Raw genomic sequence first — 26,302 nt, 5'->3', positions numbered from 1 at the left:
TATAATTTTAATAATTAAAAAACTGGAATTACATATTAAATATTATGAAAAAGAAAACTCAAAATACAACTAGTTAGAAATGATCTTAATTCTTAAATGTAAAGCTTATTTGTCTTTTTATCTTTATAATTTCATGAATTTTACTTTTTAATCTATATAAATAAAAAATTCTATTTTAATCTTTACATAAATAAACAACTAGTTAGAGGACAATCTATGATCTGATGCCGATTTAAGAAATCTTTAAGCCGTAGGGACTTTTAGCATTTCAATGTAATTGAAATACATGTCATTTGAATTCTTTCTTACCTAATTTCCTCCATTATCTCAATACTTTGACAAAAGTAATTCAAATTTCTTGTATTTCAATTTCTTTGTTTAGTTATAATAATTTAAGCTCTAATACAAAATTTCATTTTAAATATTTACTTAAAAAATTAAAAGAAACCCTAGATCTAAATAAGAAAGATGAACCTAACGTAAAGCGTGCTCACAAGTTAATTTTAACTTTTATAAAAGCTTATTTTAAATTTTTTTCATATTTTTCTTATAAATATTTTTTAAAAAATTTACCCAAACAAAGCCTTAAGCTTATTTCGTTACGAAAGTTTAGATAAAAAAGTATCCAAAGAATAGTTAGTAAAAATACACACCGGTGAGATGAGTCATGAGAGAGATGCGTAAAATAGAAAAGAAGGAAAGAGTGAGTGCAAAATAAATATTAGTGAAGAAAATAGGTATGAGAAGAGAAAATCAGAGTTGGTAATGAAATGACCAAATGTTTGGTTTTTAAACTTCGGGTCCTATTAAAGACCCGCATTAGTGAGATAATATCAGAAGTACTCAAACATGAAGTTAGATAGCTGCTGTCTTTTTGCAGCAACAAAGCTTCACATCGTCACTTTTTTTTATAATACAATTTTCATACTTTCCTTATCAAAAGATACAACCTCTGATCAAGCTCAAACTTGTTGCAATGAGATGTATCTCCCCTCAGCAGCATCAGAAGCCCACCAAATGAAATATTTAGTTCCCTACAATTTAAAGCCGATAAACAGAATGACTATTAAAAATAATAAAAAAATTAAACATTAAAATATTAATGTAATGTAATAGCATTCATCTTTAACTAGGGAGCTGCTACTTGGAAGAAACGTGATTCACTTATTTCATGCTCACAATCAACTAAAAACGATTCACGTCCGAAGGAAGAATCCATTGTTCATACTTCATAGTAACAAGCATCTGAATGGCTTATTGTCAACACAAGCAAGTTATACAGAATTAAGTTACTAACATTAACTTAGTAATTTAGTCATTAATTTAGTAATTTAGTAAATAACCAAATAGACATGAAACTCAAAACTGGAAACAGACATACGCTTTTTCACGCCCAGAACCCTCTGTAATCCTGTAGAGCTTCCCATACATGACATATTCAAAATTGTTAGCCAGTGATTGTCGATTGATCTGGAAAAAAGAAATACATAACAGAATTCTGTAAGCTAAATTCATTTACTAATTTAACAAGCAATTGGAAGAGAAAGAGAAGAAATAACAGAAATAACAACAATAAATTGAAAAGGATGAAGGACGGGGAACTATAGTTATAAATTGGGTTATTGTTGATCACACCTCTATCCACAAAATTTGTTAACAGCACTGTGGCGTATTGTCGTCAAACTGGCAATTAAACAACTCAGACTAGTATGAGTTTATGATTCTAGGCAGAGATAGATTTAACTTGCTTTTCTAACTCGATTCTGATAAAATCCGATAGGCTCAAGTAAACACATGACTCACATAAATTTTTTAGTCAAGACATGAGACAATGAGTCTGAAATGGAATGTAGTTTCTTCCCTCAATTGACCCAAAACGATAGTGACTTTATGTTGTCCACGCACCATCTCTGAAGCTACTGTAAAACTAAAATATAGCATTTTACTTGGGTTCAGATCAATCGAACAAACTGATCAAACTCTCATCATTGTTAGCCCTCTCAAATTGGTAGTTGTTTGTTTACTGTAAATCAATTGGCACTCAGCCATAGCATTAAGTTTTGATGCCATTGAACACTTGTAAATCTATCCTCCCACTTATGTGACAACATCTGCAAACCAGTGTATACCAAGAGCTCAAAATCATGAGAACCCAGCATAGTCAACCCATTATGAAGCAACAAAAATGTATAGAAACTAGAGGGCTTAAACCAGGAAGTTCCATTCCTAACTCGAGTTATTTTCTTTCAATTTTGGTGCCAGCATGCTCTCATTTGCTGTTGAAAGGAATGCATGAATTTTAAAATGTACACATGAAGTTATTGAAGGTAAGAGGCAAATGACTAAGGTATTGTTCTTTGTATGGAATATTCTCTGGTTGAACAGAAATTCTACAATTTCCAATGCATAAACTTAGAAGCAAGGTAAATGTTGGATTGACATTGAACATGGATTTAGTTGAACCCATCATATAACTTGAGCCTTTGAGGGTTGTCAAATGGCTTGATTAAAATTTACAAATACTCAAAGATTTTCATATATTTTCTATTAGTTGTGGTTAACCAGAAGAATGCCCATCTTTGGGCTGGGACATATCTCTTTTTCCCATCATTTTCTCTTGTAACTCACTAACTCACCAACTCTTCAACCTATAAAATAGCTTATTATTCAGTATAACTTTAAGGATGCAGAGAAGATAGTGCTGAACCTAGTTTTAGTCCTATTTAAAGTAGCTGAGTCCTATCTCAAATGTATCACTCAATAAATTTTGGAAAAAAAAAATATAAGATATTCCCTCAATACGTATTTAGGTGCATCACACATATATCGGTGTCACGTGAATGTACAGCTACATCATTAATATGTAGGAACATTTGAGCTTCATGGATACTTGATACTTGTTTTAGTAGTCATGAGCATGGTTGTCAATCTCTAGTGACAACTCGTAAACTCGTAAGAGAGTTTACGAGATTAGGAGACCTTACCTATATAACTCGGGAGCAAACTCGTTTTTGAGTAATCTCGGTAATCTCGTGTAATATCGTGTAATCTCGCGAGATTAGTTCCGAGTTTAGGAGATCACCTTTTTTTTTCACTTACGCAAAACGCGCATTTTGTGTTAAGGTTAGTGCTCTCATTTTCTCACGTGTCTCCTTCTCCCACGCTTCTCCTCCGCGTGCCTCTGCGTCTCCTTCTCCTCCGCAAGCCTCCGCGTCTACTTCTCTGTGCACCTCCGCTTCTCCTTCTCCTCCACGCGCCTCCGCTGTTCTTCTCCTCCGCGCGCCAACTCTGGTTAGGGTTTTTAAATTTGACTTCTTTTTTTTGTGATTCATTGAATCATTGTTAACTTGTCATTTGTGTGAACTTTTGTTAAGAACATTTATTATTAATGTAATTTGCTATTTTACTCTTTAATATGGAGTTAAAATGTTTAATTATTATGTTATTTTTAATTATTTTTTTATTTTTTTTTTATTGAGTAATCTCTTATGAGTTTACGATACAAGTTTACGGAGCTTCCACGAGATTACGTAAACTCTCGAGATTGACAACCTTGGTCATGAGGTTAAATACAATCATATGAACAGAACATTCAATGCATATATGAAAGCAGCAAATAAAAATACAGAAAGAGCAAACCATGCATTAAACAACTGGAAAAACTTGCTTCCTACTGCCTTAAGCAATAGTGTCAGCTGATCATCAAGATCCATGCATTAAAACTTACTTCACAGGCCCACATATCAATTGACCTAACCAGAAATACATTTGGCAGTAAAACAAATAACTCATGCCAGATTATCTAATCCATGTCTATGCTCACTAATCACTATTAACCCAATTTGTGAAATGAATTCCAAGCTCATGATGAAGAACAATAGTTCTCAGTCACAGAAGAAAAACTTAATAACACTAGTAAACTAAACAAAGATTGGCATACACATGAGGCTTTGACTAGAATAGGCACAGCCACACACCATTAAATGCTCATTCTAGAACAGTAACTAATCTTTTTGTACCATGGTTCACTTGACTTGACAATCATAATAACAATCCTTCACAGTGAAAGAAAGGTTCCTTGTAAAAGATAATAAACTAATTACCTGAGTATAATAGCCAGTATCTGGTGTTCCATCAGGATTAAGTGTCGAAACAAGCACCATAGTAAACTTCTGACCCACTTTCAATGGATATATCTCAGAATTGATGTCTAGGTGCATAAACATGTCAAACTTTTCACTTCTTGCTTCAATACGAGTAACTTCAGAAGAGCACAACATCCAAGTGTTAGAATGAAACACATGGAACAAAGTTAAAAATGCATCTAGTAAGACCAAATATTCATGTCCCCACAAAATGGAACGCAAATAAAAACAGACGAACTTGAATGGAGTATTTGGGTAGAGAATTTTAAGAGATAATTCGATTTTTTTAGTGAATCTAAAAATTAAAAAAAAAATTAAAAAAAAATTAAAAAAAAGGTTTTTGCAGGGAGAAAAACATTCTAGAAATGAAAGCGAAAAACCCTAGACATAATGATAGAACATCATGGCAAGTTAAACTAAACAAATAAAATATGAAGAGAGTATAAGTGTTGAAAAAAAAAAGGCACTTGTAAATAATAATAATACCTTTATCGAATAATTTTTTGTCATCGGGGTTTAATTTTTCGACCCTAAAAATATCCTCGAAGAGATTATTCTCCACCATGACTGAAACAGACCGAGTTATCTGAAGAAAAAAAAAAGACAGAAAAGAAATTTTGAATTACAAAGATAATTTCGTATGCAAGATGCGAAAGAAGAGATTAGAAAAACAGAACCTACGTTTGTTCGTTCACTACAGTATTATGCGTATGCGTAGGAATGAGACAGAGTGAAGTAAATGTAAAAGGTTGGGGAATGGTTTTCAAATACTTTGAGCCTTACTCTTAGGCCCATAAATTAAAAGAAGAAAAAATTGGGCCTGAGACCCATAAGTTGAAGGTTTCTTTTATCATTTACCTTTTCTTTTTTAATGAAAAGGGGAAAATGAGGTTGAATAAAAAAGAAAATAATGACAAAAATTTTAACTTTTAAATCAACTAGATTTACGTAAAAGTTAGTCATACAAGAGGCTTGCAAACCCAACAACTATCATAGCTTCTGCTGAGGCTATAAAAATCATCAACGTGCATTAAAATCATTTAAATCACAAACATCAATATAAATCACACTTCTCAGATATAAAATGCAAACCACAACCACAGCCATCTAAATCAGAAAAGCATAGAAACCAACGAGAAATCAAAAGGAAAAAGCAATACACATGCCTATAAGAATCGAAGACAACATTAACATTAACATTCGATAATGCAGAGGAATAACCCTCGAAACGAGTGTTATACTTCGATAAGGGGTGAAGAAAGAAAATGGGTACCTGAAATTAGAAAAGCTGAAGAGGAAGCTAGGGTAGCGGATACTCTCTCTTCAAACTCGCAAAGAACCCAGAAACCAAACATCCTATGTTGGAATTTATAGACTCTGTGATTTTTCTAAATGACAATTTTACCCATGAAAGGGGGACACGATGATTATGACCAAAATCGAAAACAATGCAATTGCAAGAGTACCTTATTGTAAATTGATATCATCATTTTTAAAATTATTTTAAGTAATTTTTATCGTAAATTTTTATTGTAATTTTTATAGTTAATTCACTGTTTGTGTGTCAATTCTAATTAATAAATTTTAATTCTTAATATATTATTTAAAGACTTAAACATATTTTAAATTTTTATGAAATAAATGAATTTTTATTTAGTTCTAATAATAAAACAGCTCATAAATATTTTTTTATCACTTTATTATTAGTAATTTGTAATTTTTAATTCTCTAACTTTAATATATATATATATATATATAGATATTTGATTTATTTTAAATTTAAAAATGTAATTTTAATATTATTAATAATTAATATTTATTAAGCATTAAATTTAAATTTAATTAGTATTGTTTCATTTTTTTAATTGACATGAAAAATTTTATTTAATTAAAATTGTTTTAATTAATTAGATTAAAAAATAGCATTATTAAAAATAAAAATTTATTCTAATAAATAATATTTTATAATAATATTATTGATAAACTTATTTAATGATATTATTAAAATAAAACTAAAAAATAATGTGATTTAATAATATCATTAAAATATAAATAAAATAAACAATTTACTATTTTTCTTATTAAAATATGTTTTTCTTTTTCTAATAATTTTATTTGTTAATCTAATTAGTTAAAAACTAATTTAATTAATTAATATTTTAACTTTATGAATCAGCATGTAAATTTAATGGCCAACATGTAAAGTTAATAATAGATAAAATTACCTATTTTTTAAATTAGGAAATTAAGTTTTTATATTTTAAAGTAGAGAGACTAAAATTGTAAATCATTTAAAAGAATAGCGACAAAAAAATATACTTTTATTCAAAAAAATTATTACTTTCCATCCATTAAAAAAAATTAGTCTTTATTATTATTAAATGATGCTTATCATTTATGTTTTAATATCAAGTTATGTTGATATTGTAAAAAAAATAATATAAAATTATGTGACAATTTTAAGTTATATCTAATAAATTTTTATATATTAAATAAGATCTTTTATTTTGTGTGACAATGTTTTTAGTGACTTTTTTTCGATAAGAGAGTTTGTAGAAATGTTTTAAATTTTTTACCTACTTCATTTTTTATTTGTAATAATTAATTATCAATTTAATATTAATAATTTAAAATAAATTATTGATAAATAAAATAATTATTTTGTTATAATATAAATTATTTATCGTAAATCTAAAATATGATTTATATATTTAAAAATATTTATGTATAATAATTTTAAATATAATTTATTTATCAAACATAATATTATTTATATATATAATTTATTATAAAATTTAATTATATATAATAAACATGTCTGTGTATTGTACAGTCTAAAATACTAATTTTATATACGATACAATGTAACATGAGACACTTTTAGAATTTTTAGAGAATTCCAAAATAAATATTATTTGTGTATTTTAAAACTAATGTTAGGATTTAAAAATAATAATTTTAGATTTCAAAAAGATAAAAATTGTAGAAAAATATTTTATAATAAAAAATTATAATTTACTTATTTCACATAACCAAAAATAATATGTTTCAAATTCTATAAAGATAAAAATATGTATTTTTAATTTCCACTCGAAGAGAATCAAAACTTAAGAGTTAGGACTCAAAAGTTAAAATATGTATAAAATATTAATTTAATTTTTTTAATTATAAATATTAATTAATTAACTTGAAAAATAAAATTTAGACGTTAATTTTGACATTTATAATATTATGGTTCTTAATATTACAAATACAAAAAATAAAAGTTTGGCATGTGATAATATTTAATATATTTTTTATTGCTAAATTGTAAATGATTTTTTTAATTTATAAAAATACATAAATTAATTATGGTAACTATAAACATTATAATTTTCATGATTTGAACATTAAAAACTCGTTTGAGAGTGAGAATATAATAAAAAAAATATATCCTATCATATTATAATATATTATTTGTTGCGATAATTTTGTCTTATTTCTTATTATATCCAATTGGTCTATTTTTTTTAATTCTAAAAGAATAGTTGGATTAGGAAGCAATATAATATGATAAATTCTCTCTTTTCTTCTTATATTCATTTAAGCAAGTATTCGCAATGACTTTTTGGATCTTTTCTCATGTTTGGATTATAACATAACTTTGATCCATTATATTCATGTCAATACGCTTCATTTTATAACAATTCAAAGAACACACTGAATACATTGGAGATACTTTCTAACATGTAGATTGGATGCACATACACATTATAGTCACGATGTGCATGAATACATGTTGCAATTACATGTGAACATGGCATGTGAAGTTTCTAAAAGTGATCACAATCAGTGATGGATCCAAAAATTTTAGATAGTGGGGGCAATACTTACTCATATTTTTAGTATTAAAAATTTTATACATAACTTTAAAAAATATAAATATATATCTTGATTATTTTTACAAGTTTCTATATCTACAATTACAATCAAGGATGATAATAAATTAGGTCAGACTAGATTGTATTATAATTTAATATAAAAAAATATATCCTATCATATTATAAATATATTATTTGTTGCTATAGTTTTGTCTTATTTCTTATTATATCCAATTGGTCTAATTTTTTTTTAATTCTAAAAGAATAGTTGGATTAGGAAGCAATATAATATGATAAATTCTCTCTTTTCTTCTTATATTCATTTAAGCAAGTATTCGCAATGACTTTTTGGATATTTTCTCATGTTTGGATTATAACATAACTTTGATCCATTATATTCATGTCAATACGCTTCATTTTATAACAATCTAAAGGACACACTGAATACATTGGAGATACTTTCTAACATGTAGATTGGATGCACATACACATTACAGTCACGATGTGCATGAATACATGTTGCAATTACATGTGAACATAGCATGTGAAGTTTCTAAAAGTGATCACAATCAGTGATGGATCGAAAAATTTTAGATAGTGGGGGCAATAATTACTCATATTTTTAGTATTAAAAATTTTATACATAACTTTAAAAAATATAAATATATATCATGATTATTTTTACAAGTTTTTATATCTACAATTATAATCAAGCATGATAATAAATTAGGTCAGACTAGATTGTATTATAATTTAATAGGTTTGGACCTAATTTTCTTTAAAATTACATGTCCTAAATATGACTTATTTATCTGTTATAAATATTTTTCAAATATTTTGTTAGAACAGCAATTTTAAAGACCTATTTTATAAATTTAATACTAATAAAATCATAAAAATAAATATGTTAAATTTTATTAAAAAAAATTAATTTATTTATGATATAAACATGTGTTTAATATCTAATATAAATTTTTAGATGATAATATATTTTATAATAAAAATTCAAAAGAGAACATAAATCTTCCAATCTTTCCTATTTTAATTTTTTAATCAACATATACAATCTTACAATCTTTACTATTTTTATTTTTTTAATCAACCTATACAATAAATTGAAAGTATAAAAGGTAAATATGCATGCTACAAATTTTATTTTATCAAAAATTAATTTCTTTAATATATTACATTATATATGTGAACATTAATATATATTTATATATTATAATTAAACTTTAAAAAAAAAATTTCATTATTAAGGAGTATTCTTTATTACATATGAGAATTAATTTTCTTCAAAAGTTTGACAAATATCAAATAAATGAACACCTCATCTGAATATATATTTTATACATACGATAATTTAAATACACACACACACACACACATATATATATATATATATATATATATATTTTATTAGAATATAATTTTTATTTTTAAAATATATATTTTTTAAATAAAAAATATGTATATATAAAATGGTAGTGGGGGCAAGTGCCCCCACGGACTCCAATGCAAATCCGTCCCTGATCACAATCACACCCTTTTGATCCAACCTCATTGTAAAATTTCCCATTGGTCATCCCTCTCTTTAGTTAATTCACTCCTTGACCAAGAATCTTGTGCTCTATTGGTCAAGCTCATTAACAATGTGCTTGCCTTGGCTCGAGCAACATTGATAGCCTTATTAACAACTTCTGTAAACATGTGACTAGATGCAATCATGGCTTCTGCCTGTTTCCCTTTTTTGGTGAACAATTGATTGCACTTGTGGTAAGTAGTTATGACTAATGCAGAAATAAAATGACCCCTTGTCTTCTTAAGTACTGTATTGATAGAATTTGCAAAGTTGGCAAGTCCTTGTATGATTGCTCCCAAATTCGAAAGACAATTTTTATAGCCTTTTGCTTTGCCACCTAAGCTTTTTTGTAAGATACATTATACACCTTAGTACTTCTAATGTGTGAAATCAAGACTGACACCAGTGTTGATGGATCTTTCTTAATGATTTATAGTATATTTGTATTCATCATCGTTGAGCATAGTTGACGATGATCCTAACACAACATCGGTGTTGCACATGTATAATATCCTTGAAGTTTTTGAAGCTCACAAAAAGAGCTATATCTCTCAACCGTTATTCTCTCAGCCATTACTCTACATAGTCAAGCACAATCATGAATGACACATTTAACAATGAAATATGTTTGCTTTGATGTCGACACCTTGAAATCAACATATGTTTTGCGCTCCAAGACATGACAAAATTCAGTCTCGACATCCATTAATCTAGATTAGGTTATGCATGTGAGCATGGGGATTGTACATATATTCAAAGTTAGAGGGACTTACTTGTCGGGTCTTGTTATTTTCATTATCATTGTCATCATCGTCATTCCCATTGTTATCATTAACAAAATGCAAAAGCACATTATCTTCATTATCACTAAATACACCGACAAACTCATTGTGTACACCAAGCTGTTCATCTTCATGTTGAGGTGGTTCATTGGATTGGAATTGATATGGTTCTTTGGTTGGGTTTGCCACCATTCTTTTAGAATAATATAGGTTTGTGTGTAATTTAAATCAAATATTTGGGAGCTTAATAGTTGGCTATAAGAGGTTAAGGCTAGTATCTTAGTATAAGCAAATATACGTTGCTCCCAATTGTTGACATTAACTTCAGGAATGGTTAAAAAAGGTTTTGCTCCACATGATTCATAGGTGGATGTGGGATAAAAAAAAAAGGTAAGGGATGAGAATATGGTTGTTCATTTGTCAAATTTGAAGAAGGAACTTCATCAAAGTTTGCATACAACTTAAGGCATGTTAAGGATTTATGTTAAGCGTGGGTGTAAAACATCTCTTGAACCTCATTGTTAATAATGAGTTTCATTGCATGGTATTGCAAGATTCCATTACCAATGTTTAAGGGAAATCAATATAAGATTTTGGCAACCTTTTGTGTTGGCCCAGGTTGGACCTTTTGGTTGATCTTTCTCTTTAAAATCTTAAGCGAGGTGTCCCTCTTAACAGAGAAAACCTTAAGCTACTGTTATACATAATTAATTTTTTTAATAAAAAATAAAAAAGTCTTATTATAGCCCATAAGAGTACTTTTTTTTTTGAAAGGTTAACATAATTTGAAGCACCGGTTAGTTGTGACCCCACAAGATTGCAACTGTGCCTGCGCGAGTAGAAGCTAATCTTTTGTTTTGCTTTGTGTCTGAAATTGCAGTGTTTTGGTTTGTTGTGTTCAGCTCCGCATGGAGCTCTCACTCTCTCTAACATCACATCGTGTTCCTTCCACAACCCCCCTTTGAATTCTCCTACACTTTTCACCAAGGCCACTACGCCCCCAACCTTTGTTCTTGGGATTTTCCAAACACTTCCACTCAATTGGGTTGCTCCATCACACTCACAGATGGTGCTCAAATCCTATTCCCAAGAGACCCCGGAGACCCGGTTCCATAAGGGTGTGTTTGTTTCTCCTTAAAGTTCCAATTTTGATTCCTTTGCTTGTGTTTCACTGATAATAAAATGATCGGTTTTGCTAGTCTTTTGGTGGGGAATTGAGAATTGGTAGGATGATGGGAGGTTTTCAAACTGATGCTTCTTGTAATGTTGGAATAATGGGTTGGCTTTGCATGTGTAAATAATGAATGTCAGGAATGCTATTTCCTTTGAACATGTTTCACTTCTTGATGTCCATGACTTTGTGTAAGGACTAAGGTTAGATGGATTTGATTCTAAAGAAACTGATGGCTGTGGTTGGTTCTATGATGCTTACCCAACTATCTTTTTCATCCTCTTTTATGTTTTTTCAAAAATTTTTCTTTTAGAGGTTTTTAATCTGGCACTTTAACATGTTCTTTTCATTTAGTGACACAAGGAAATGATGGTACTGATCAGTATGATAATGTTAAGAATAAAATTTAGACACAGAACCATAAGTATTGTAAATGAGTTAACATTTGATGAAATCATTTATACATACTTCCAAGGTGAAACTTGAATTCTGAACGGAGAATCACAAAAACAGCACCTGTGGTACTGCACCTATGTTTTTCCGAATGCTAATGATAAAAGGTGGCATGCTGTGGTGCCGATAATTGCAGTGAAGTGGTCTAGTTAGTACTAATAGCAGTCATTGCAAGGCACAACGAGGTGCTAGTAAAGAAGTAATGAATATGAACCGACAAATGTTTCCTATATAGCGATAGTGTTAGTTGATTGTGATTGTCACTATGTTGACTAGATAGAAATTAATAAATGTATTTTGGGCTTTTGTTTATTATTGTATAGACATTGCATCAATTAAGCTTGGATAATTGGGTATAGAAAATTTCAATTCAGCTGCAATTGCAGCCATTTATCATTTCATAAGTCACTTCAACTTTTTTATAACTGACTTAAGGACATTTTTTACCCTACTCTTGCTTTTTATATTTCTAGTCTACTTTATCAGTTCAAAATGAAAAGAATGTTGGCAGGCCTGCACTGGAGTTGGAGCTGCTGGTTCCGATCGTCCATTTGCTGACAAAAGTTTAGATTTGAAAGATGCTTGCTGGAGATTTTTAAGGCCACATACTATACGTCGTACAACACTAGGTTCATTGTGAGGAACTTAATGACTTCCTATCATTTGTTTCTTGCAGTTTCATGCCAACTATACTTGTCTAAAGTTCGTCGACTCTATGTTTACAGTGCATTAGTGGCAAGAGCATTGATTGAGAACTCAAATTTGATAAAGTGGTCTCTTTTGTTCAAAGCCTTTTATGGTCTTTTTGCGCTGATTTGCAGGAATGGTTATACAGTTGGCATCAATCAAATATACAACATTAGCATTGACAAGTATGAGGCAGACATATAGACAATTGTCACATTACTTACTGTCTTACATTAGTTCTTTTGCTCTATGTGTCCTTCACATTGCTCATTTCTTGTCAAGTTTCAATAATTTGTTCTTGAACATGTTTTATGTACAATGATTTGCTCTGGTTCTGAAATTATTCTCATCGTAGTTGAATGTTAATCTAAATAAATCCAGACAGTAATGTTAGTCTAAGTTGTTTTTATACACTTTTTCAGCGTAAACAAACCTTATTTACCTATAGTAGCGGGAGATCTTTCTGTCCGATCTGCATGGTTCTTGGTTATATTTTTTGCAGTAGCCGGTCTGTCTATTGTGGGGTTAAACTTTGGCCCTTCATTTTTTCTCTTTACACACTTGACTTTTTCTTAGGTACCATCTATTCTATTCCTCCATTTAGAATGAAACGCTTTCCTGTTGCAACATTTCTTATTATTGCCATAGTATGATATATTCCCGTTCCTCCCATTTTTTCAACACTAACAGCAATTTGTCAATTTGTTCTCTTTTTTGGATCGATTCAATTATTTATTAAATTTGAAGTATTTGTTGATATAGTTGAAAAGATTGACAGAAGTGGCTTATGCAGGTAAGGGGGTTTCTCCTTAACTTTGGTGTCTATTATGCCACTAAAGCTGCCCTTGGACTTACATTTGAATGGAGGTGGGTTAGGGCTTATCATTTGTTGCTTCATATCTATAATTGGTCATGTTAAACAACCAAGCTCGTGGGTCGTTGATGTTTAAGTAGAGGATTACTGAAGAGTATACTAACTATGAACTTTTGATGTTTCAACAAAGAAAATAATATAACTAAAAGAATAACATATCTAAGGTAAAGTTGCCAAAATGAAGGCACCTGTGATTTTATAACAATGACAATGCTAGAAGGTCAAACTCCACCTTCAAGTGGTCGAGTCGGTCAATTTTTCCTCTCAATATAAATTTTGCTCCCCTGGTACAAATGAATGAAGATTATAATCGTGTTGGCTTTTCATCCAATATTAAGTGTTTGGCTTACACTTTGGGAGCTTATTATACATTTGTTCTTGTACTGTGGCTGCAGCTCTCCTGTGGTTTTCATCACAACCTTTGTAACATTTTTCGCATTGGTGATTTCTATAACAAAAGATCTTCCTGATGTTGAAGGAGATCGCAAGTAAGTTTTGTTATCCAGTACCAGTTGTATACACATAGCAGTTCATTGATCTTATTTTGTAATTCACTTCTGGTTCACTAAATATGCATTTGTGTATGTACATATAAGTATTATGTGGTGTGCCTGTGATAGTTTAATACATTATTAAGTCCCTTAACTTTTTATAAATTTTTAATTAGGTCCCCGTAAACTTTAAATATTTGTAATTGGGTTCTTAATCTTCTACATTTTTGTAATTGAGTTTCTGGAGTTAATTTGTGGTGGCTTGAAATTGTCATAAAAGTAACAATTTGTGGGAATTTTACTAATTACAGGATCTCAATTACAAAAATTATAGAAGCTCAAGGACCCAATTACATTTTTTTTAAAATAAAATTCAGGGACCTACTAATGTATTAAATTTAAATCTATATATTTGTGTGTACATAATCTGCTTCCACCCATATGTTTGGTTTTGAATTTAATATGGATTTGCATGGCAAAACTAACTTCAGGTATCAAATATCAACCTTTGCTACCAAATTAGGAGTTCGAAACATTGCCTTCCTTGGTTCTGGAATTTTACTGATGAACTATATTGTTTCTATTTTGGCAGTAATTTATATGCTTGAGGTGAGTATAAACTTGCATTATGTGTCAATCATTTACATAGAATTATTTATTTTTTTCTTTACATGAAAACAAAACCTTATGTATGTTATGCAACTATTAACAGGCTTTCAGGCGCTGGTTACTCATACTTGCTCATACGATTTTTGCATTAAGCTTGATTAACCAGGTTTGTTAATTGCATTAGTAACTGTCAAGGCTGTCATTCTAGCTTAAGTTGATTTTCATAAATATTGTGCTTTTCATGTAATCCCATTTATTTCTTCACCATCCATCTAGTCATCCCATTACTCTAAATAAAATATATTTTGTTAATCATTTTCATAAAATTTGTCTAGAGAAATGGGGCAGCTATTGAGTTCTGTGTTGTCTGGAATTTCTGCCAAGTATGACTTGGATACTTGTTGGAACTTGAGATTTTTTCAACTGTCATAATACAATATTTTAAAGTCTCTATGATTTTCTATTTTGCTTGTAAGTTTGATTAAATGTTAGTTATTTGTTCAGAAAAAACAAGTTGATCTTTAGGCAAGGGAGCCTTGCTTTTTAGCTTAGTCATGATTAATGAGTGTTTTTGGCTTTGCACAATGAGGGGCTTCATATCCTTTCCATTTGTATTTAAGTTCTTGCTGTAATACTTTCAAAATGTGCATAACTGTGAAAAACTAAAGTATAACATATCTGCCTTGCTCCCTTCCATGTGTAAAGTTGCAGATTTTCTAATTTTAGCCTACTATGTCTTGCTTAGTTTAATACCTTGCTTTCATTTATGATTTTACAACACGTGTTCTTGAAGAATATGAAATGTAGTATTATATCAGTCTTCCATTAGCAGACACTTTATGTGACTATCAGAATTTTATTTTCTAGGACAGTGTGGGGGAGGGGGAATTTGGGGAATAAAAGAAGTTTTTGTTAAGAAAAAATGGGAAAATAGAGAGGAATCGTCTCTTCTAAAACGGATAAAAAAATACAAAAATTAATAGAAACTAGACTCAAATGGTCTCCCTAATACTTGGTCCATATTATAATAAAATCTCTATTAAATTAAAACTCATGAGCTGAAACATACAGGGGCTAAGAAAACAAACCTATCCCTAAGAAGGTGTGTATGTAGACAAAATTGTTGAATCATTCAGTGTAAATTTCTTGGAATATTTGCACCTTTGCTCTAAAAATTAGTGTTAGTATGTTATTTGAGAAATTCGTGGACTGCCCAGTGCCTACTTTCTGATTTTAAGCCCAAAAATGACAAATTGTTCACAGACAAGGAAAAGGAAAGAGAAAAATCCTCAAAACTATTCCCCCTCCCATCTGACTATATAGGATAACCTATTTTCATCTTTGAAATATTGGATGACATAAGATATATTATAAGTTATAATCTATTGGGATCAAGGCTACATGCCCTTGAAGATATCTTTGGCACCATAAAATGTATTTTTCCCTGTATACAATATTCTTAAGATTATGGTAGCCTGGTATGTTGATTGGAGTTAACTGACTGTTTAGATACAAGTTAAAATTATTTTTGAGAGCTTCTCTACCAAAAAAAGTTCTTTATTTTCAGTAGAGAAGCTATCAAGTGCTTTTCTAAACTTGTATTCAAACAAATTCTATATATGCTTGTTGATATTACTGAGCAAAACATTTCCCCCTATAGTGTTGTTGAGATTTTGTCTATCCCATGCACTACGCATGCTTATTGGAACCTAAGTGCTACATGCAGAAGATTCTTGTCTAGTGCTTTCTCATTTTTGTGTTTCTTTTTCCAAAATGCACACAAGTGGTTGTAAAACTGTAAAATAGCCATGACTTGTTTTCTTATGTTTCAGAAACGGATATTAGAACCAGCAAATTATACCAAGGTAATCTATTATATCTCTTATAAGAAAATAATTGTAGCAACTTATTAACTGTTTTTAATGCTCAGATATTGGACGTTGACTTTTGTCTCATGTAACATAATGACTACTGATGACATGAATCAGTTCAAATAGTGATCAATACCATAAATCTTCTCATGGCATAGTAGTTAATGTCACAACTTATTGCTTGGTTAAATATTTACACTGTGGCACAGAAAGAATAGGTTAACCCAATTTGTGAAATGAATTCCAAGCTCATGATGAAGAACAATAGTTCTCAGTCACAGAAGAAAAACTTAATAACATTAGTAAACTAAACAAAGATTAGCATACACATGAGGCTTTCACTAGAATAAGCACAGCCACACACCATTAAATGCTCATTCTAGAACAATAACTAATCTTTTTGTACCATGGTTCACTTGACTTGACAATCATAATAACAATCTTTCACAGTGAAAGAAAGGTTCCTTGTAAAAGATAATAAACTAAAATAGCCAGTATCTGGTGTTCCATCAGGATTAAGCGTCGAAACAAGCACCATAGTAAACTTCTGACCCACTTTCAATGGATATATCTTAGAATTGATGTCTAGGTGCATAAACATGTCAAACTTTTCACTTCTTGCTTCAATACGAGTAACTTGAGAAGAGCACAACATCCAAGTGTTAGAATGAAACACGTGGAACAAAGTTAAAAATGCATCTAGTAAGACCAAATATTCATGTCCCCACAAAATGGAATGCAAATAAAAATAGACGAACTTGAATGGAGTATTTGGGTAGAGAATTTTAAGAGATAATTCAATTTTTTTAGTGAATCTAAAAATTAAAAAAAATTAAAAAAAAAAAAAGGTTTTTGCAGGGAGAAAAAAGTTCTAGAAATGAAAGCGAAAAACCCTAGACATGATGATAGAACATCAAAGCATGGCAAGTTAAACTAAACAAATAAAATATGAAGAGAGTATAAGTGTTGAAAAAAAATGCACTTGTAAATAATAATACCTTTATCGAATAATTTTTTGTCATCGGGGTTTAATTTTTCGACCCTAAAGATATCCTCGAAGAGATTATTCTCCACCATGACTGAAATAGGACGAGTTATCTGAAGAAAAAAAAAAGACAAAAAAAATTTTGAATTACAAAGATAATTTCGTATGCAAGATGTGAAGGAAGAGATTAGAAGAACAGAACCTACGTTTGTTCATTCACTACAGTATTATGCATAGGACTGAGACAAAGTGAAGTAAATGTAAAGGGTTCAGGAATGGTTTTCGAATACTTTAGGCCTTACTCTTAGGCCCATAAATTAAAAGAAGAAAAAATTGGGCCTGAGACCCATAAGTCGAAGGTTTCTTTTATCATTTACCTTTTCTTTTTTAATGAAAAGCGGGAAAATGAGGTTGGATAAAAAAGAAAATAATGACAAAAATTTTAACTTTTAAATCAACTAGATTTATGTAAAAGTTGGTCACCGCTATATAAGAGGCTTGCAATCTCAAGACTTTTACTTTAGATGAACTTTTAGGAGTTCTAAAAGTTTATTTGAATAACAAGGATCATCTTAAGGCAAATGATTATTTTGCTCTAAGGATTGGTGAAACCAACTAGAGGAGAGACAAAGGCAAAGCTCTGAAGGTTGAATCTAAGCATAGCAGCTATGATGAAAGTTTTGAAAACTCCACGAATCTCTCATATCCAACAAGTTTAAGAACATACTTAAAACAAAAACAAAAAAAAAAGTTTAGGATCTTCCACAAAAAGAAGAACAAGTACAAGAAACATGTTCAAGAAGACAACAAATAGGTCATTTACTATGAGTGTAAGAAAGTTGGACATATGAAGGTTAAATGTCCTACACTCAAAGGGATGGACCAGCAAAAAGAATGCCAAGAAGAATTTGATGGCCACATGGGAAGATTTGGACAATAGTTGCACAAATAGTTTAGGCGATGAAAATGGTAACATATGTCTTATGGTAGATACAGACGATACAAGATTAGAAGTAAATTCTGACTCTAATTCTTGTCCTTCTGATTATTCTGATGAAGAGATGTCTTATGAGACTCTCCTGACAAACTCTCACATGATCACCCTTGAGTATAAGAATTTTTTTTCAAAATGTAAATTATTACAAGAAAAAAATGAAAAACTCAAGAAGGATATATCAAACGTTACTAGAGAGATTTAGACTCTCAAAAACAAGATCGTAAGCAATGGACCGCTTGAGGTTATGATATTGTAAGCTGAAAACGTACAATTTAAGAAGGATCTTGCTAAATTTGGATATGGGTCTTCTAAAATATGCTTCTAAAGCATAAGAGATTTCCATCTAACAAAAGTGATTTTGGGTTTGAATTAGAATATGGGACATCACACTTCAGACCTAAGACTATTCTTTGTAACATTTGTCGAAAGAACCATCACCTTTTTAATAGGTGCAAAACCAAATAAAAATAGAGAAGCAAGTCTAAGGTCAAGGGTACTAACAAAGAAGGACCCAAAAGATTTGGGTACAAAAATCTCAAATAATTCATGTTGCAAATATCCTTGGTGGGAAAAAGAAAGGATTCACATTGGTACTTGGACAATGACTACTCATGACATATGACGAGAGAAAATTCTATGTTCCTAGACCTCCAACCACATGAAGGAATAGTCTCGTTTGAAGGACGTGGCAAAGGAAAAATCAAAGATATATGTAAAATTGGTAAAAACTCTATACCTATTGTTAATAATGTTTAATATGTTGAAAGGTTAAAGTATAATTTGCTTAATATGAGTTAATTTTGTGATAGTGGATATATTGTATTTTTTTACAAAGATTCATGCATAGTCAAGTAAGATAATGAGTCTGTGTTTTTTACTATCTATAGAAAGAATAATCTTTATGAGATTAATCTAGAAGATTTGAGAAAAGAGAATGTAACATGATTGATCTCCAAAGAAGATGAAAGATGGATTTAGCACAAAAAGTTTTTGAGCATATAAATTTAAAAACATACTTATAAACTAAATAAGAAAGGTTTAGTAAAAGGGTTGCAAAAAATTTCTTGGAAAACTTGTCTTCTCTATGAAACCTGTCAAAAAGGAAAACAAATTAAAACTTCCTTCAAATCTAAAAAAGTTATTTCCACTGGTCGACCTCTGGAACTGTTACATATGTATTTGTTTGGTCTATGAATTATTTACATCATAGTATTATAGGAACTAGATGAATTTCTAGAAATAAAATAGACAAACAAGGTAAAGTGGTCAGAAATAAAGCTAGATTGATAGCACAAGGCTACAATCAAGAAAAAGCTACAAACTTTATTGAAACCTTTGCTCCTATACTAGACTTGAAACTATCAAAATTATGTTAGCATTTGCAGCTCATAAAGAAATCAAACTTTTTCAAATGGATGTAATGAGCGCTTTTTAAATGATATTATTGAATAGGAAGTCTATGTAAGACAACCTCTTAGTTTCAAAAATCCTAATTTTAAAGATTGTTTTCAAACTAAAAAAGGTTTTTTATAGTCTAAAACAAGCTCCTAAAGCTCAGTATGAAAGATTAAGCAACTTTATTTTAAATAATGATTTTATGAGAGGTAAAGTTGACACAACCCTCTTTAGCAAATAGTCTAACACAAATTTTATTGTAGTACATATTTATGTTGATAACATCATATTTGATGCTATTAATGAACCTCTATGTGAGGATTTTTCTAAGTTTATGCAAAAAGAGTTTGAAATAAGCATGTTGGGTGAACTCAAGTTCTTTTTAAGACTACAAATCAAGCAAACAGATGAAGGCATATTCATTCATCAACATAAATATACAAAGAACTTCTTACAAAGTTTAAGATGAATGACTACAAACCTATGCCTACACCTATGCATCCATATGTAAGTCTATCAAAAGAAAAATCAAGTAAACTACTAGATCAAATGATCTACAGAGGTATGATTGATTCAGTTCTATATCTTATTGCTAGTAGAAGTGTATGTTTATGTACACATGCATGTTAGGAACATACATTGCACAATTCTTATTTTATGATTGAGATAATTTGAATAAGATGAATGGATGTTAATGATGAATGAATGTGGAGTGATAGATGTACTAAGTTGAGTATGACTTTAAATGATATAAGTGAAAATGATTATATGTATAAAAACATGATTATTATGCATGCCTTTAGTATTATTCTTATTCTTTATATGTGTTGTACATGGATGAGATATGTTCTCACTCCTTGTATTTGTTATTATGTGTGTTTGGGTTGATTTCCACTTGTACAATTAGACTGGAACAAGAAGAGGAGTTTGATGGAGGTGAACCCTAGTGCTTTGATGGTTGTTTTAAGATCTTACTCTAAAACTATGACATCGGGGCTTGAGAGATTTATGTTTCCTTAGTTAGAGATAGAGTTTAACTTATTTTATGACATTTTATTTTCTGTTCAAGGCTATGTGAAATGGTAGTTTGTGCCTTATTGTAAACTTATGTGGGCCTTCAATTATCTTTGCATTAAAGTTTTTTTATTCAAAGTATTGTGAACTCTTTTACTAAAGAGTTATGTTCAAGTATTTTATAATGTTTTATTTTTAATTATCTTCTTTAATAAATAAACTTTATTTATTTGGCTTTGGGTAGAAATGTGTCACATTTAGTGGAATCACAGTAGGTTGGTTCATCTGGCCAGTGTGTTATGCGTGTTTGCAATGTTTCTAAGTGTACTTTGAACTTATATGTTTTATATTAAGTGTTTTAAGTTATTGTATACTTTTCTGTTAATCATAAAAGTAATGGCGAGGAGATATGATTATGTGTTAGCTAATGCCTTACGGGAAATAGCTTAGGTGATTAGAATCGCGAATGTTGTTGGGACCAACTAGCTAGTTGTCCAGGTTTTAGTAGAACGATTCACCTACTTTCAGAGGTGGGTAGGGTCCTTATCGAGCTATAGAGTGGATCTTCAGGGTGGAGAAAATCTTTTAGGTGATGGAGAGTCTCAATGCTCAAAATGTATCACTAGTTGCCTTCAAGTTTTCTGAAGATGTTGAGTTCTAATGGCAGAACACCTTATAGAGAATGATGGTAGAAAGGACTCTGGTTAATTGGATTAACTTCAAATGGATTTTCCTAGAGAATTACTTCCCTCTAGATGTGAAGAACGGGAAGGGGATAGTGTTCCTAAAGCTAAAGTAGGGTGATGGCATGGTGACGAGGTACATTACCAAAGTTGAGGCTTTGGTATGTTTTTATCCCCTTTACAAAGGTGTGAAAAATGAGCAATATCCAATTGTATCAAGTTTGTGAATGGCTTGCAACTAAAGGTTAAACAAGCCAACTGTGAACTATCAGGAGATTTACTAGTTTTCTGTATTGGTAAACAGGTGTTGTATTTATGATGAGGATAGCAAAGCACGTGCAACATACTACAGGAGTGTGGAACCATTGAGGGAGTAAAGGAGGTGTGGTCCCTCCAACAGGAGCAAGTCATACCTAACATCTATGAGTGTCTATCAAGGGAGCCAAAAATCCTAGTCAAAGAGCCAACGAGTGTTGGAGGCTATGTAAAATGGCAATTTGTGTCTTATTTTGAACTTATGTTGGTATTCGATTATCTTTTGCATTAAAACATTTTTATTCAAAGTATTTTGAACCCTTTTACTAAAGAGTTATGTTCAAGTATTTTATAATATTTTTTTTAATTGTCTCTTTTAATAAATAAAAATCTTTATTTACTTTTCTTTGTGGTAGAAGGGTGTCACAAGGGGGAGAGAGAGAGAGAGATTCTTTGGAAGAAGATGAACTCCCAACTATAAAGCTTTTTTAGGTGAAACGTATAATTTAGTCCATGCACATGTTGTAGATTTTCAATTAGATTCCTATAAGTAAAAATTTAGAAAATTGGTCCCTATACATGTAATGATATTGATTTAATCTTGAAACTATTAACTCCTTTACATATTCTTAATTTAGTCCTTATATATATAGTGCATTCTTAATTTGATTCGCACACGATCAACTCATTCTTAATTTGATCTGCTATATATAGGGATCAAATTAAGAAAATACTAATGTGTAGGGATCAAATTAGCAATGTGTTATATAAGGATTAAATTAACAATATTTAATGAAGTTAATGGTGTTAGAGACCATGTTGGTACATGCAAAGGCTAAATTATATGTTTAACCTATATTTTATTTTAGAGAGAAATCAATATTTTAATCTATTTTTATATAATTAAAACTTTCTCTCTATCTCATAAAAGTTTAATTCTCAACTTGAAAATAACTTTCTAAAAAAATAAGATAAAAATATTTCCCAAACAACAATATTTCATGAAAAAAAAAATTAACTAGATACAAAACATACAAAACCAAAATTTCCTATTTAAATTTAAAAAAAAAAAAACTAAAAACTTCTCCTTATCAGACCTTTATTATCTTGAGACTATTTCTGCATTATACTATAACACCACCCCGCCTCCCAAAATTATCATTACAAAAATAATACTTATACAAATTTTCATGTCATAACATCAGAATGAATAATATAAATAAACCCTTTTAAAAATAATTATACAATTTAATTAAGCTGTTTACCTAATTGAATGAGATTAATGTCTTCTTACTGTAACAACGTCGCTATGAAAAAAGAATGATACATCAAAGAACCTTATTATGAGCCAATATCCTAGAAGAAGGAATCTTCAAAGAATTTTCAATTTCATATGAACATTTCCATTGCATTTTTGGTTTTTCCATTTTTAATGATTCTCAGAGAATAAAATAATAGAGAACTTCGTTTCCTATTCTTTCTTTTTTTTTTAAAAGGACCTTTTTTTAGAAAACGTTTTTGCTTAACTAATTTTTTGAAATCCAATTAAACATGTATTTTACGCTTCTTTTTATTTTTAAAAAATAAAATAAAACTGAGAAAAAACAAGTGAATTATAAAATATCTCTCCTTTAATTTTCTTTTCTCTATCAACAATTTAAATAAAATTTATTCATTTTCTATTTTTCTCTTTAATTTCACTATTGTCCGCTCTTATTTTATTTTCACATTTTAAACATAATATTAATAATAAAAAAATAGTCCATTTAATTTGAGAAAAACATATTTACTATCTTATTCTTAATTTTTTTAATTTCAAAAAGTATTTTAAAACAAAAAGATGTCTTATACAAACATTTAAGAATAGCAAGATTATAATTAAAAATAAAAAATACTTTCTCATATATTTAATTAGTCACACGTGTCAAAGGCTTTTAGCAATGGTGTCGGTGTCTGTGTGTTGTTGGAATTCCACGACAGTAGAACTAGAAACAAAAAAACGCGTTGAATAACTTTTGGAGATCAACAAATGAAAAACAAAAATTGAATTCATTTTCAATCACTCGAATTGAAAAGAAATGAGAACTTATTCAATGAGAAGAAGACGAAAAATGATAGTGGATAAGTGATGAAAACCAGCACAATAATCTGACATATTTGCTTTACAGATCGATGTAGTGGGCGGTCGAATTTTTTGGTACAGATAGAGTAACGTAAGAACAAAGTGTGTTATCCTTGTGTAGTATTTTGATTTTTTGAACATGCAACAACATTTTTTCTTTTTGATAAAATCATACTATAATATTTATTAAAAACTTAACCGACGACCACATATGACATATATAAATGCAAACGTCATCCAAATAAGTTTATAATGGAAATTGAATTATGGCTCTACTTGTCTGAAGATATATCACTATGTCTTTGACGTATGGGATTTTCGGTCTCAACTATCGTCGACGAATTTGACGGGTACTCAATACAGGATCTTGATTTATATAATCATTTATATTATTGTTAGGGTCACTTGAACAAATATTCATGGAACCTACTCAAAGAAAGGGGTAATCGAAGAGATGCTTACCATAACCGAATATCAGGACGGGCTATATAGGTATGGATATTCGAGGATTGCTCGAAAATTAGACATGATAGGAGGCTATTGGAAGTTTCCTGAACAGTTTGAGCAGGAGGTTACTATATAGTGTGTCGAAGAGATAAAAATATGTGGGACAGGCGGTTACGAGAAGTTGCACCTAAGTCACACAGGTTACATAGTGGATAGCAATTATGCATTCCCACGATGAGCCATACGAGATTAACCGCTCCCAATTACCTCTATAAATATGAGAAGCAAACTTCGTTAAGGGAATCGGAAAAATCATACTTATACTTTCGTAAGCACTTTCTGTCTACGCGTATGGTTCATGTGCATGAGATTGCTGTTGGGTATGACTTCTTAGCCATATTTTCATTCGTTCCTTAGGTTTAGTTTAGTTTTGTTTAAATTCCATAATTCGTAGTTCGTTATTTTCTTAAAATTGTTGTACGTTGTAATCTTGCAGTTATGTAATTGGATGATGATTTGTGTTGTCAATATATATATCATTCACTCAATTTATTTGAACGTCTATGTGTATGAGAATTATTATTCAGTAACTATTGATAAGTATTTAGAAATTTGGTACTTATTAATCATTATTCTTGTTAATCATTTTGTATTATTTTCATCCATGTCCATAAAAGGCTTAATTTTTGCATACCTAAATTGAAGAACGACGCTAGTTCGAGCAAAAAGAACCTATTAACAAAATTCACCACAAACAATTATTCATAATATATTTAGATCAATGGACTTTGGTTCTTAATTATTAATTAGGTAATATATAATGTTAACATTTTGTAACCTCGTTAGTTCTCTTAATTTGTTATGCAATCTACATTATAATGATTGTATGACATGGATACCTTGGTTAAATTGGATACTTCAGCTATTTATTTAAGAGTGTTGAATCTAGCACAAACAAGTCAAATACGCGCATACTTTGATTATTACCTTGACTATCTTAGTGGCCAACGATGTTGAGTCTGTCAAAAGAAATCTATGAAGGATGTATGCAGCAAATGTGTCTTTTATCTTGACTGAGTGATGAAGGGTGTAGTTGTCTTCTAAACAATGTTGTTCGATCATATATAGACGACGAAGGTGACCAAGACATGATCTTCCTTTAGGTAGTGGACTCAGTGGTCGAGATGGTCGAGCCAACCGAAATATGCTTCACGTATTCTCTTTCTGATATGCAAGCTCCGCAACCTTGAGGAAGCTAATGATGATAATTAAGGTTAAAAAGGTAGTGTGGGGAGTAAGATTAAGGCAATATCTATGGCCTTAATTAAGGAGTGTGACGGATGACTATTCAGTGTGAAACATAAGTAACGTTGTTATTCGATCGTCTCAGTATGTATTCTCTTTCTTATATAGTGCTAATATTACTTCAAAACATTTGTTATATTCTTATTAAAAATATGTTTATCTTCCTAATCAAACTATATAAGCTAAAACATCTTAAATCTAAATAAGATTTTACTTGAAAATTTTGATTGAACACTGAGAATGTTAAATATAATCAATAAAATATGTTAACAGATATTAACTATTATTAATAAAATTAATAAATATTAACATAATAATAATAATAATAAAGAAAAGGACATATTATCTTAAGTACATTACAAACATATATTAACAAGTTGCTGGTCTAAGTAAAATTTAATTTGTTCCCCTTAAACCATTCCTTAAATACGAGTATAATGGATAAAAAAAATTGATTGAGAGAGGGATTACATTAATTTTATATTAATATTATCTTTAATATTAATTTTAAAATCCCATTATCATTTAATTTTTATATTTTATATTAATATTATGTTTAATATTATAATTAAAA

General features: G+C 29.9%; 2 protein-coding genes across 4 annotated transcripts in view; one reads left to right on the top strand and one right to left on the bottom strand.

The window, feature by feature from the left end:
• Nucleotides 1–740: 740 nt before the first annotated feature.
• LOC109804461 (DNA-directed RNA polymerases II, IV and V subunit 8B) lies at nucleotides 741–5,561 on the bottom strand. 3 transcript variants are annotated; one of them, XM_020366294.3, is made up of 5 exons: nucleotides 5,419–5,561; nucleotides 4,632–4,731; nucleotides 4,104–4,261; nucleotides 1,382–1,470; nucleotides 741–1,034 (listed from the first exon to the last, which is right to left on the bottom strand). In XM_020366294.3, the coding sequence occupies exons 2-5, from the start codon at nucleotides 4,708–4,710 to the stop codon at nucleotides 923–925; spliced, it is 438 nt and encodes a 145-aa protein (XP_020221883.2). In that variant the 5' UTR covers nucleotides 4,711–4,731; nucleotides 5,419–5,561; the 3' UTR covers nucleotides 741–922. The 3 variants fall into 3 exon arrangements, with proteins under 3 accessions (XP_020221883.2, XP_020221890.2, XP_082915536.1); XM_020366301.3 differs by lacking the exon at nucleotides 5,419–5,561 and adding an exon at nucleotides 4,827–4,979; XM_083059410.1 differs by lacking the exon at nucleotides 4,632–4,731 and having other exon boundaries at nucleotides 5,419–5,545.
• Nucleotides 5,562–13,330: 7,769 nt separating this feature from the next.
• Nucleotides 13,331–26,302, top strand: part of LOC109811626 (putative homogentisate phytyltransferase 2, chloroplastic) — a 74,039-nt gene continuing 61,067 nt past the window's right edge. Inside the window, exons 1-2 of the mRNA XM_083059409.1 lie at nucleotides 13,331–13,547; nucleotides 13,950–14,042. Of these exons, the coding sequence (XP_082915535.1) occupies nucleotides 13,468–13,547; nucleotides 13,950–14,042 (173 nt within the window). The 5' untranslated portion in view covers nucleotides 13,331–13,467. The remainder of the gene's footprint in view (nucleotides 13,548–13,949; nucleotides 14,043–26,302) is intronic.

The sequence above is a fragment of the Cajanus cajan genome, chromosome 7 (assembly GCF_000230855.2).
Source record: "Cajanus cajan strain Asha chromosome 7, NIPB_CcT2T_4, whole genome shotgun sequence".
NCBI classification, from domain to species: domain Eukaryota; kingdom Viridiplantae; phylum Streptophyta; class Magnoliopsida; order Fabales; family Fabaceae; genus Cajanus; species Cajanus cajan.
This window is presented reverse-complemented; position numbering and strand designations above follow the sequence as displayed.

Coding starts and splice junctions, on each gene's coding strand:
- LOC109804461 (XM_083059410.1), bottom strand. CDS start 5,500: ATGTTTGGTTTCTGGGTTCTTTGCGAGTTTGAAGAGAGAGTATCCGCT. Junction 4,262..5,418: donor TTCAGCTTTTCTAATTTCAG/GTACCCATTTTC, acceptor GCTCTTCTGAAG/TTACTCGTATTGAAGCAAGA. Junction 1,035..1,381: donor GGTTCTGGGCGTGAAAAAGC/GTATGTCTGTTT, acceptor TTTAAATTGTAG/GGAACTAAATATTTCATTTG.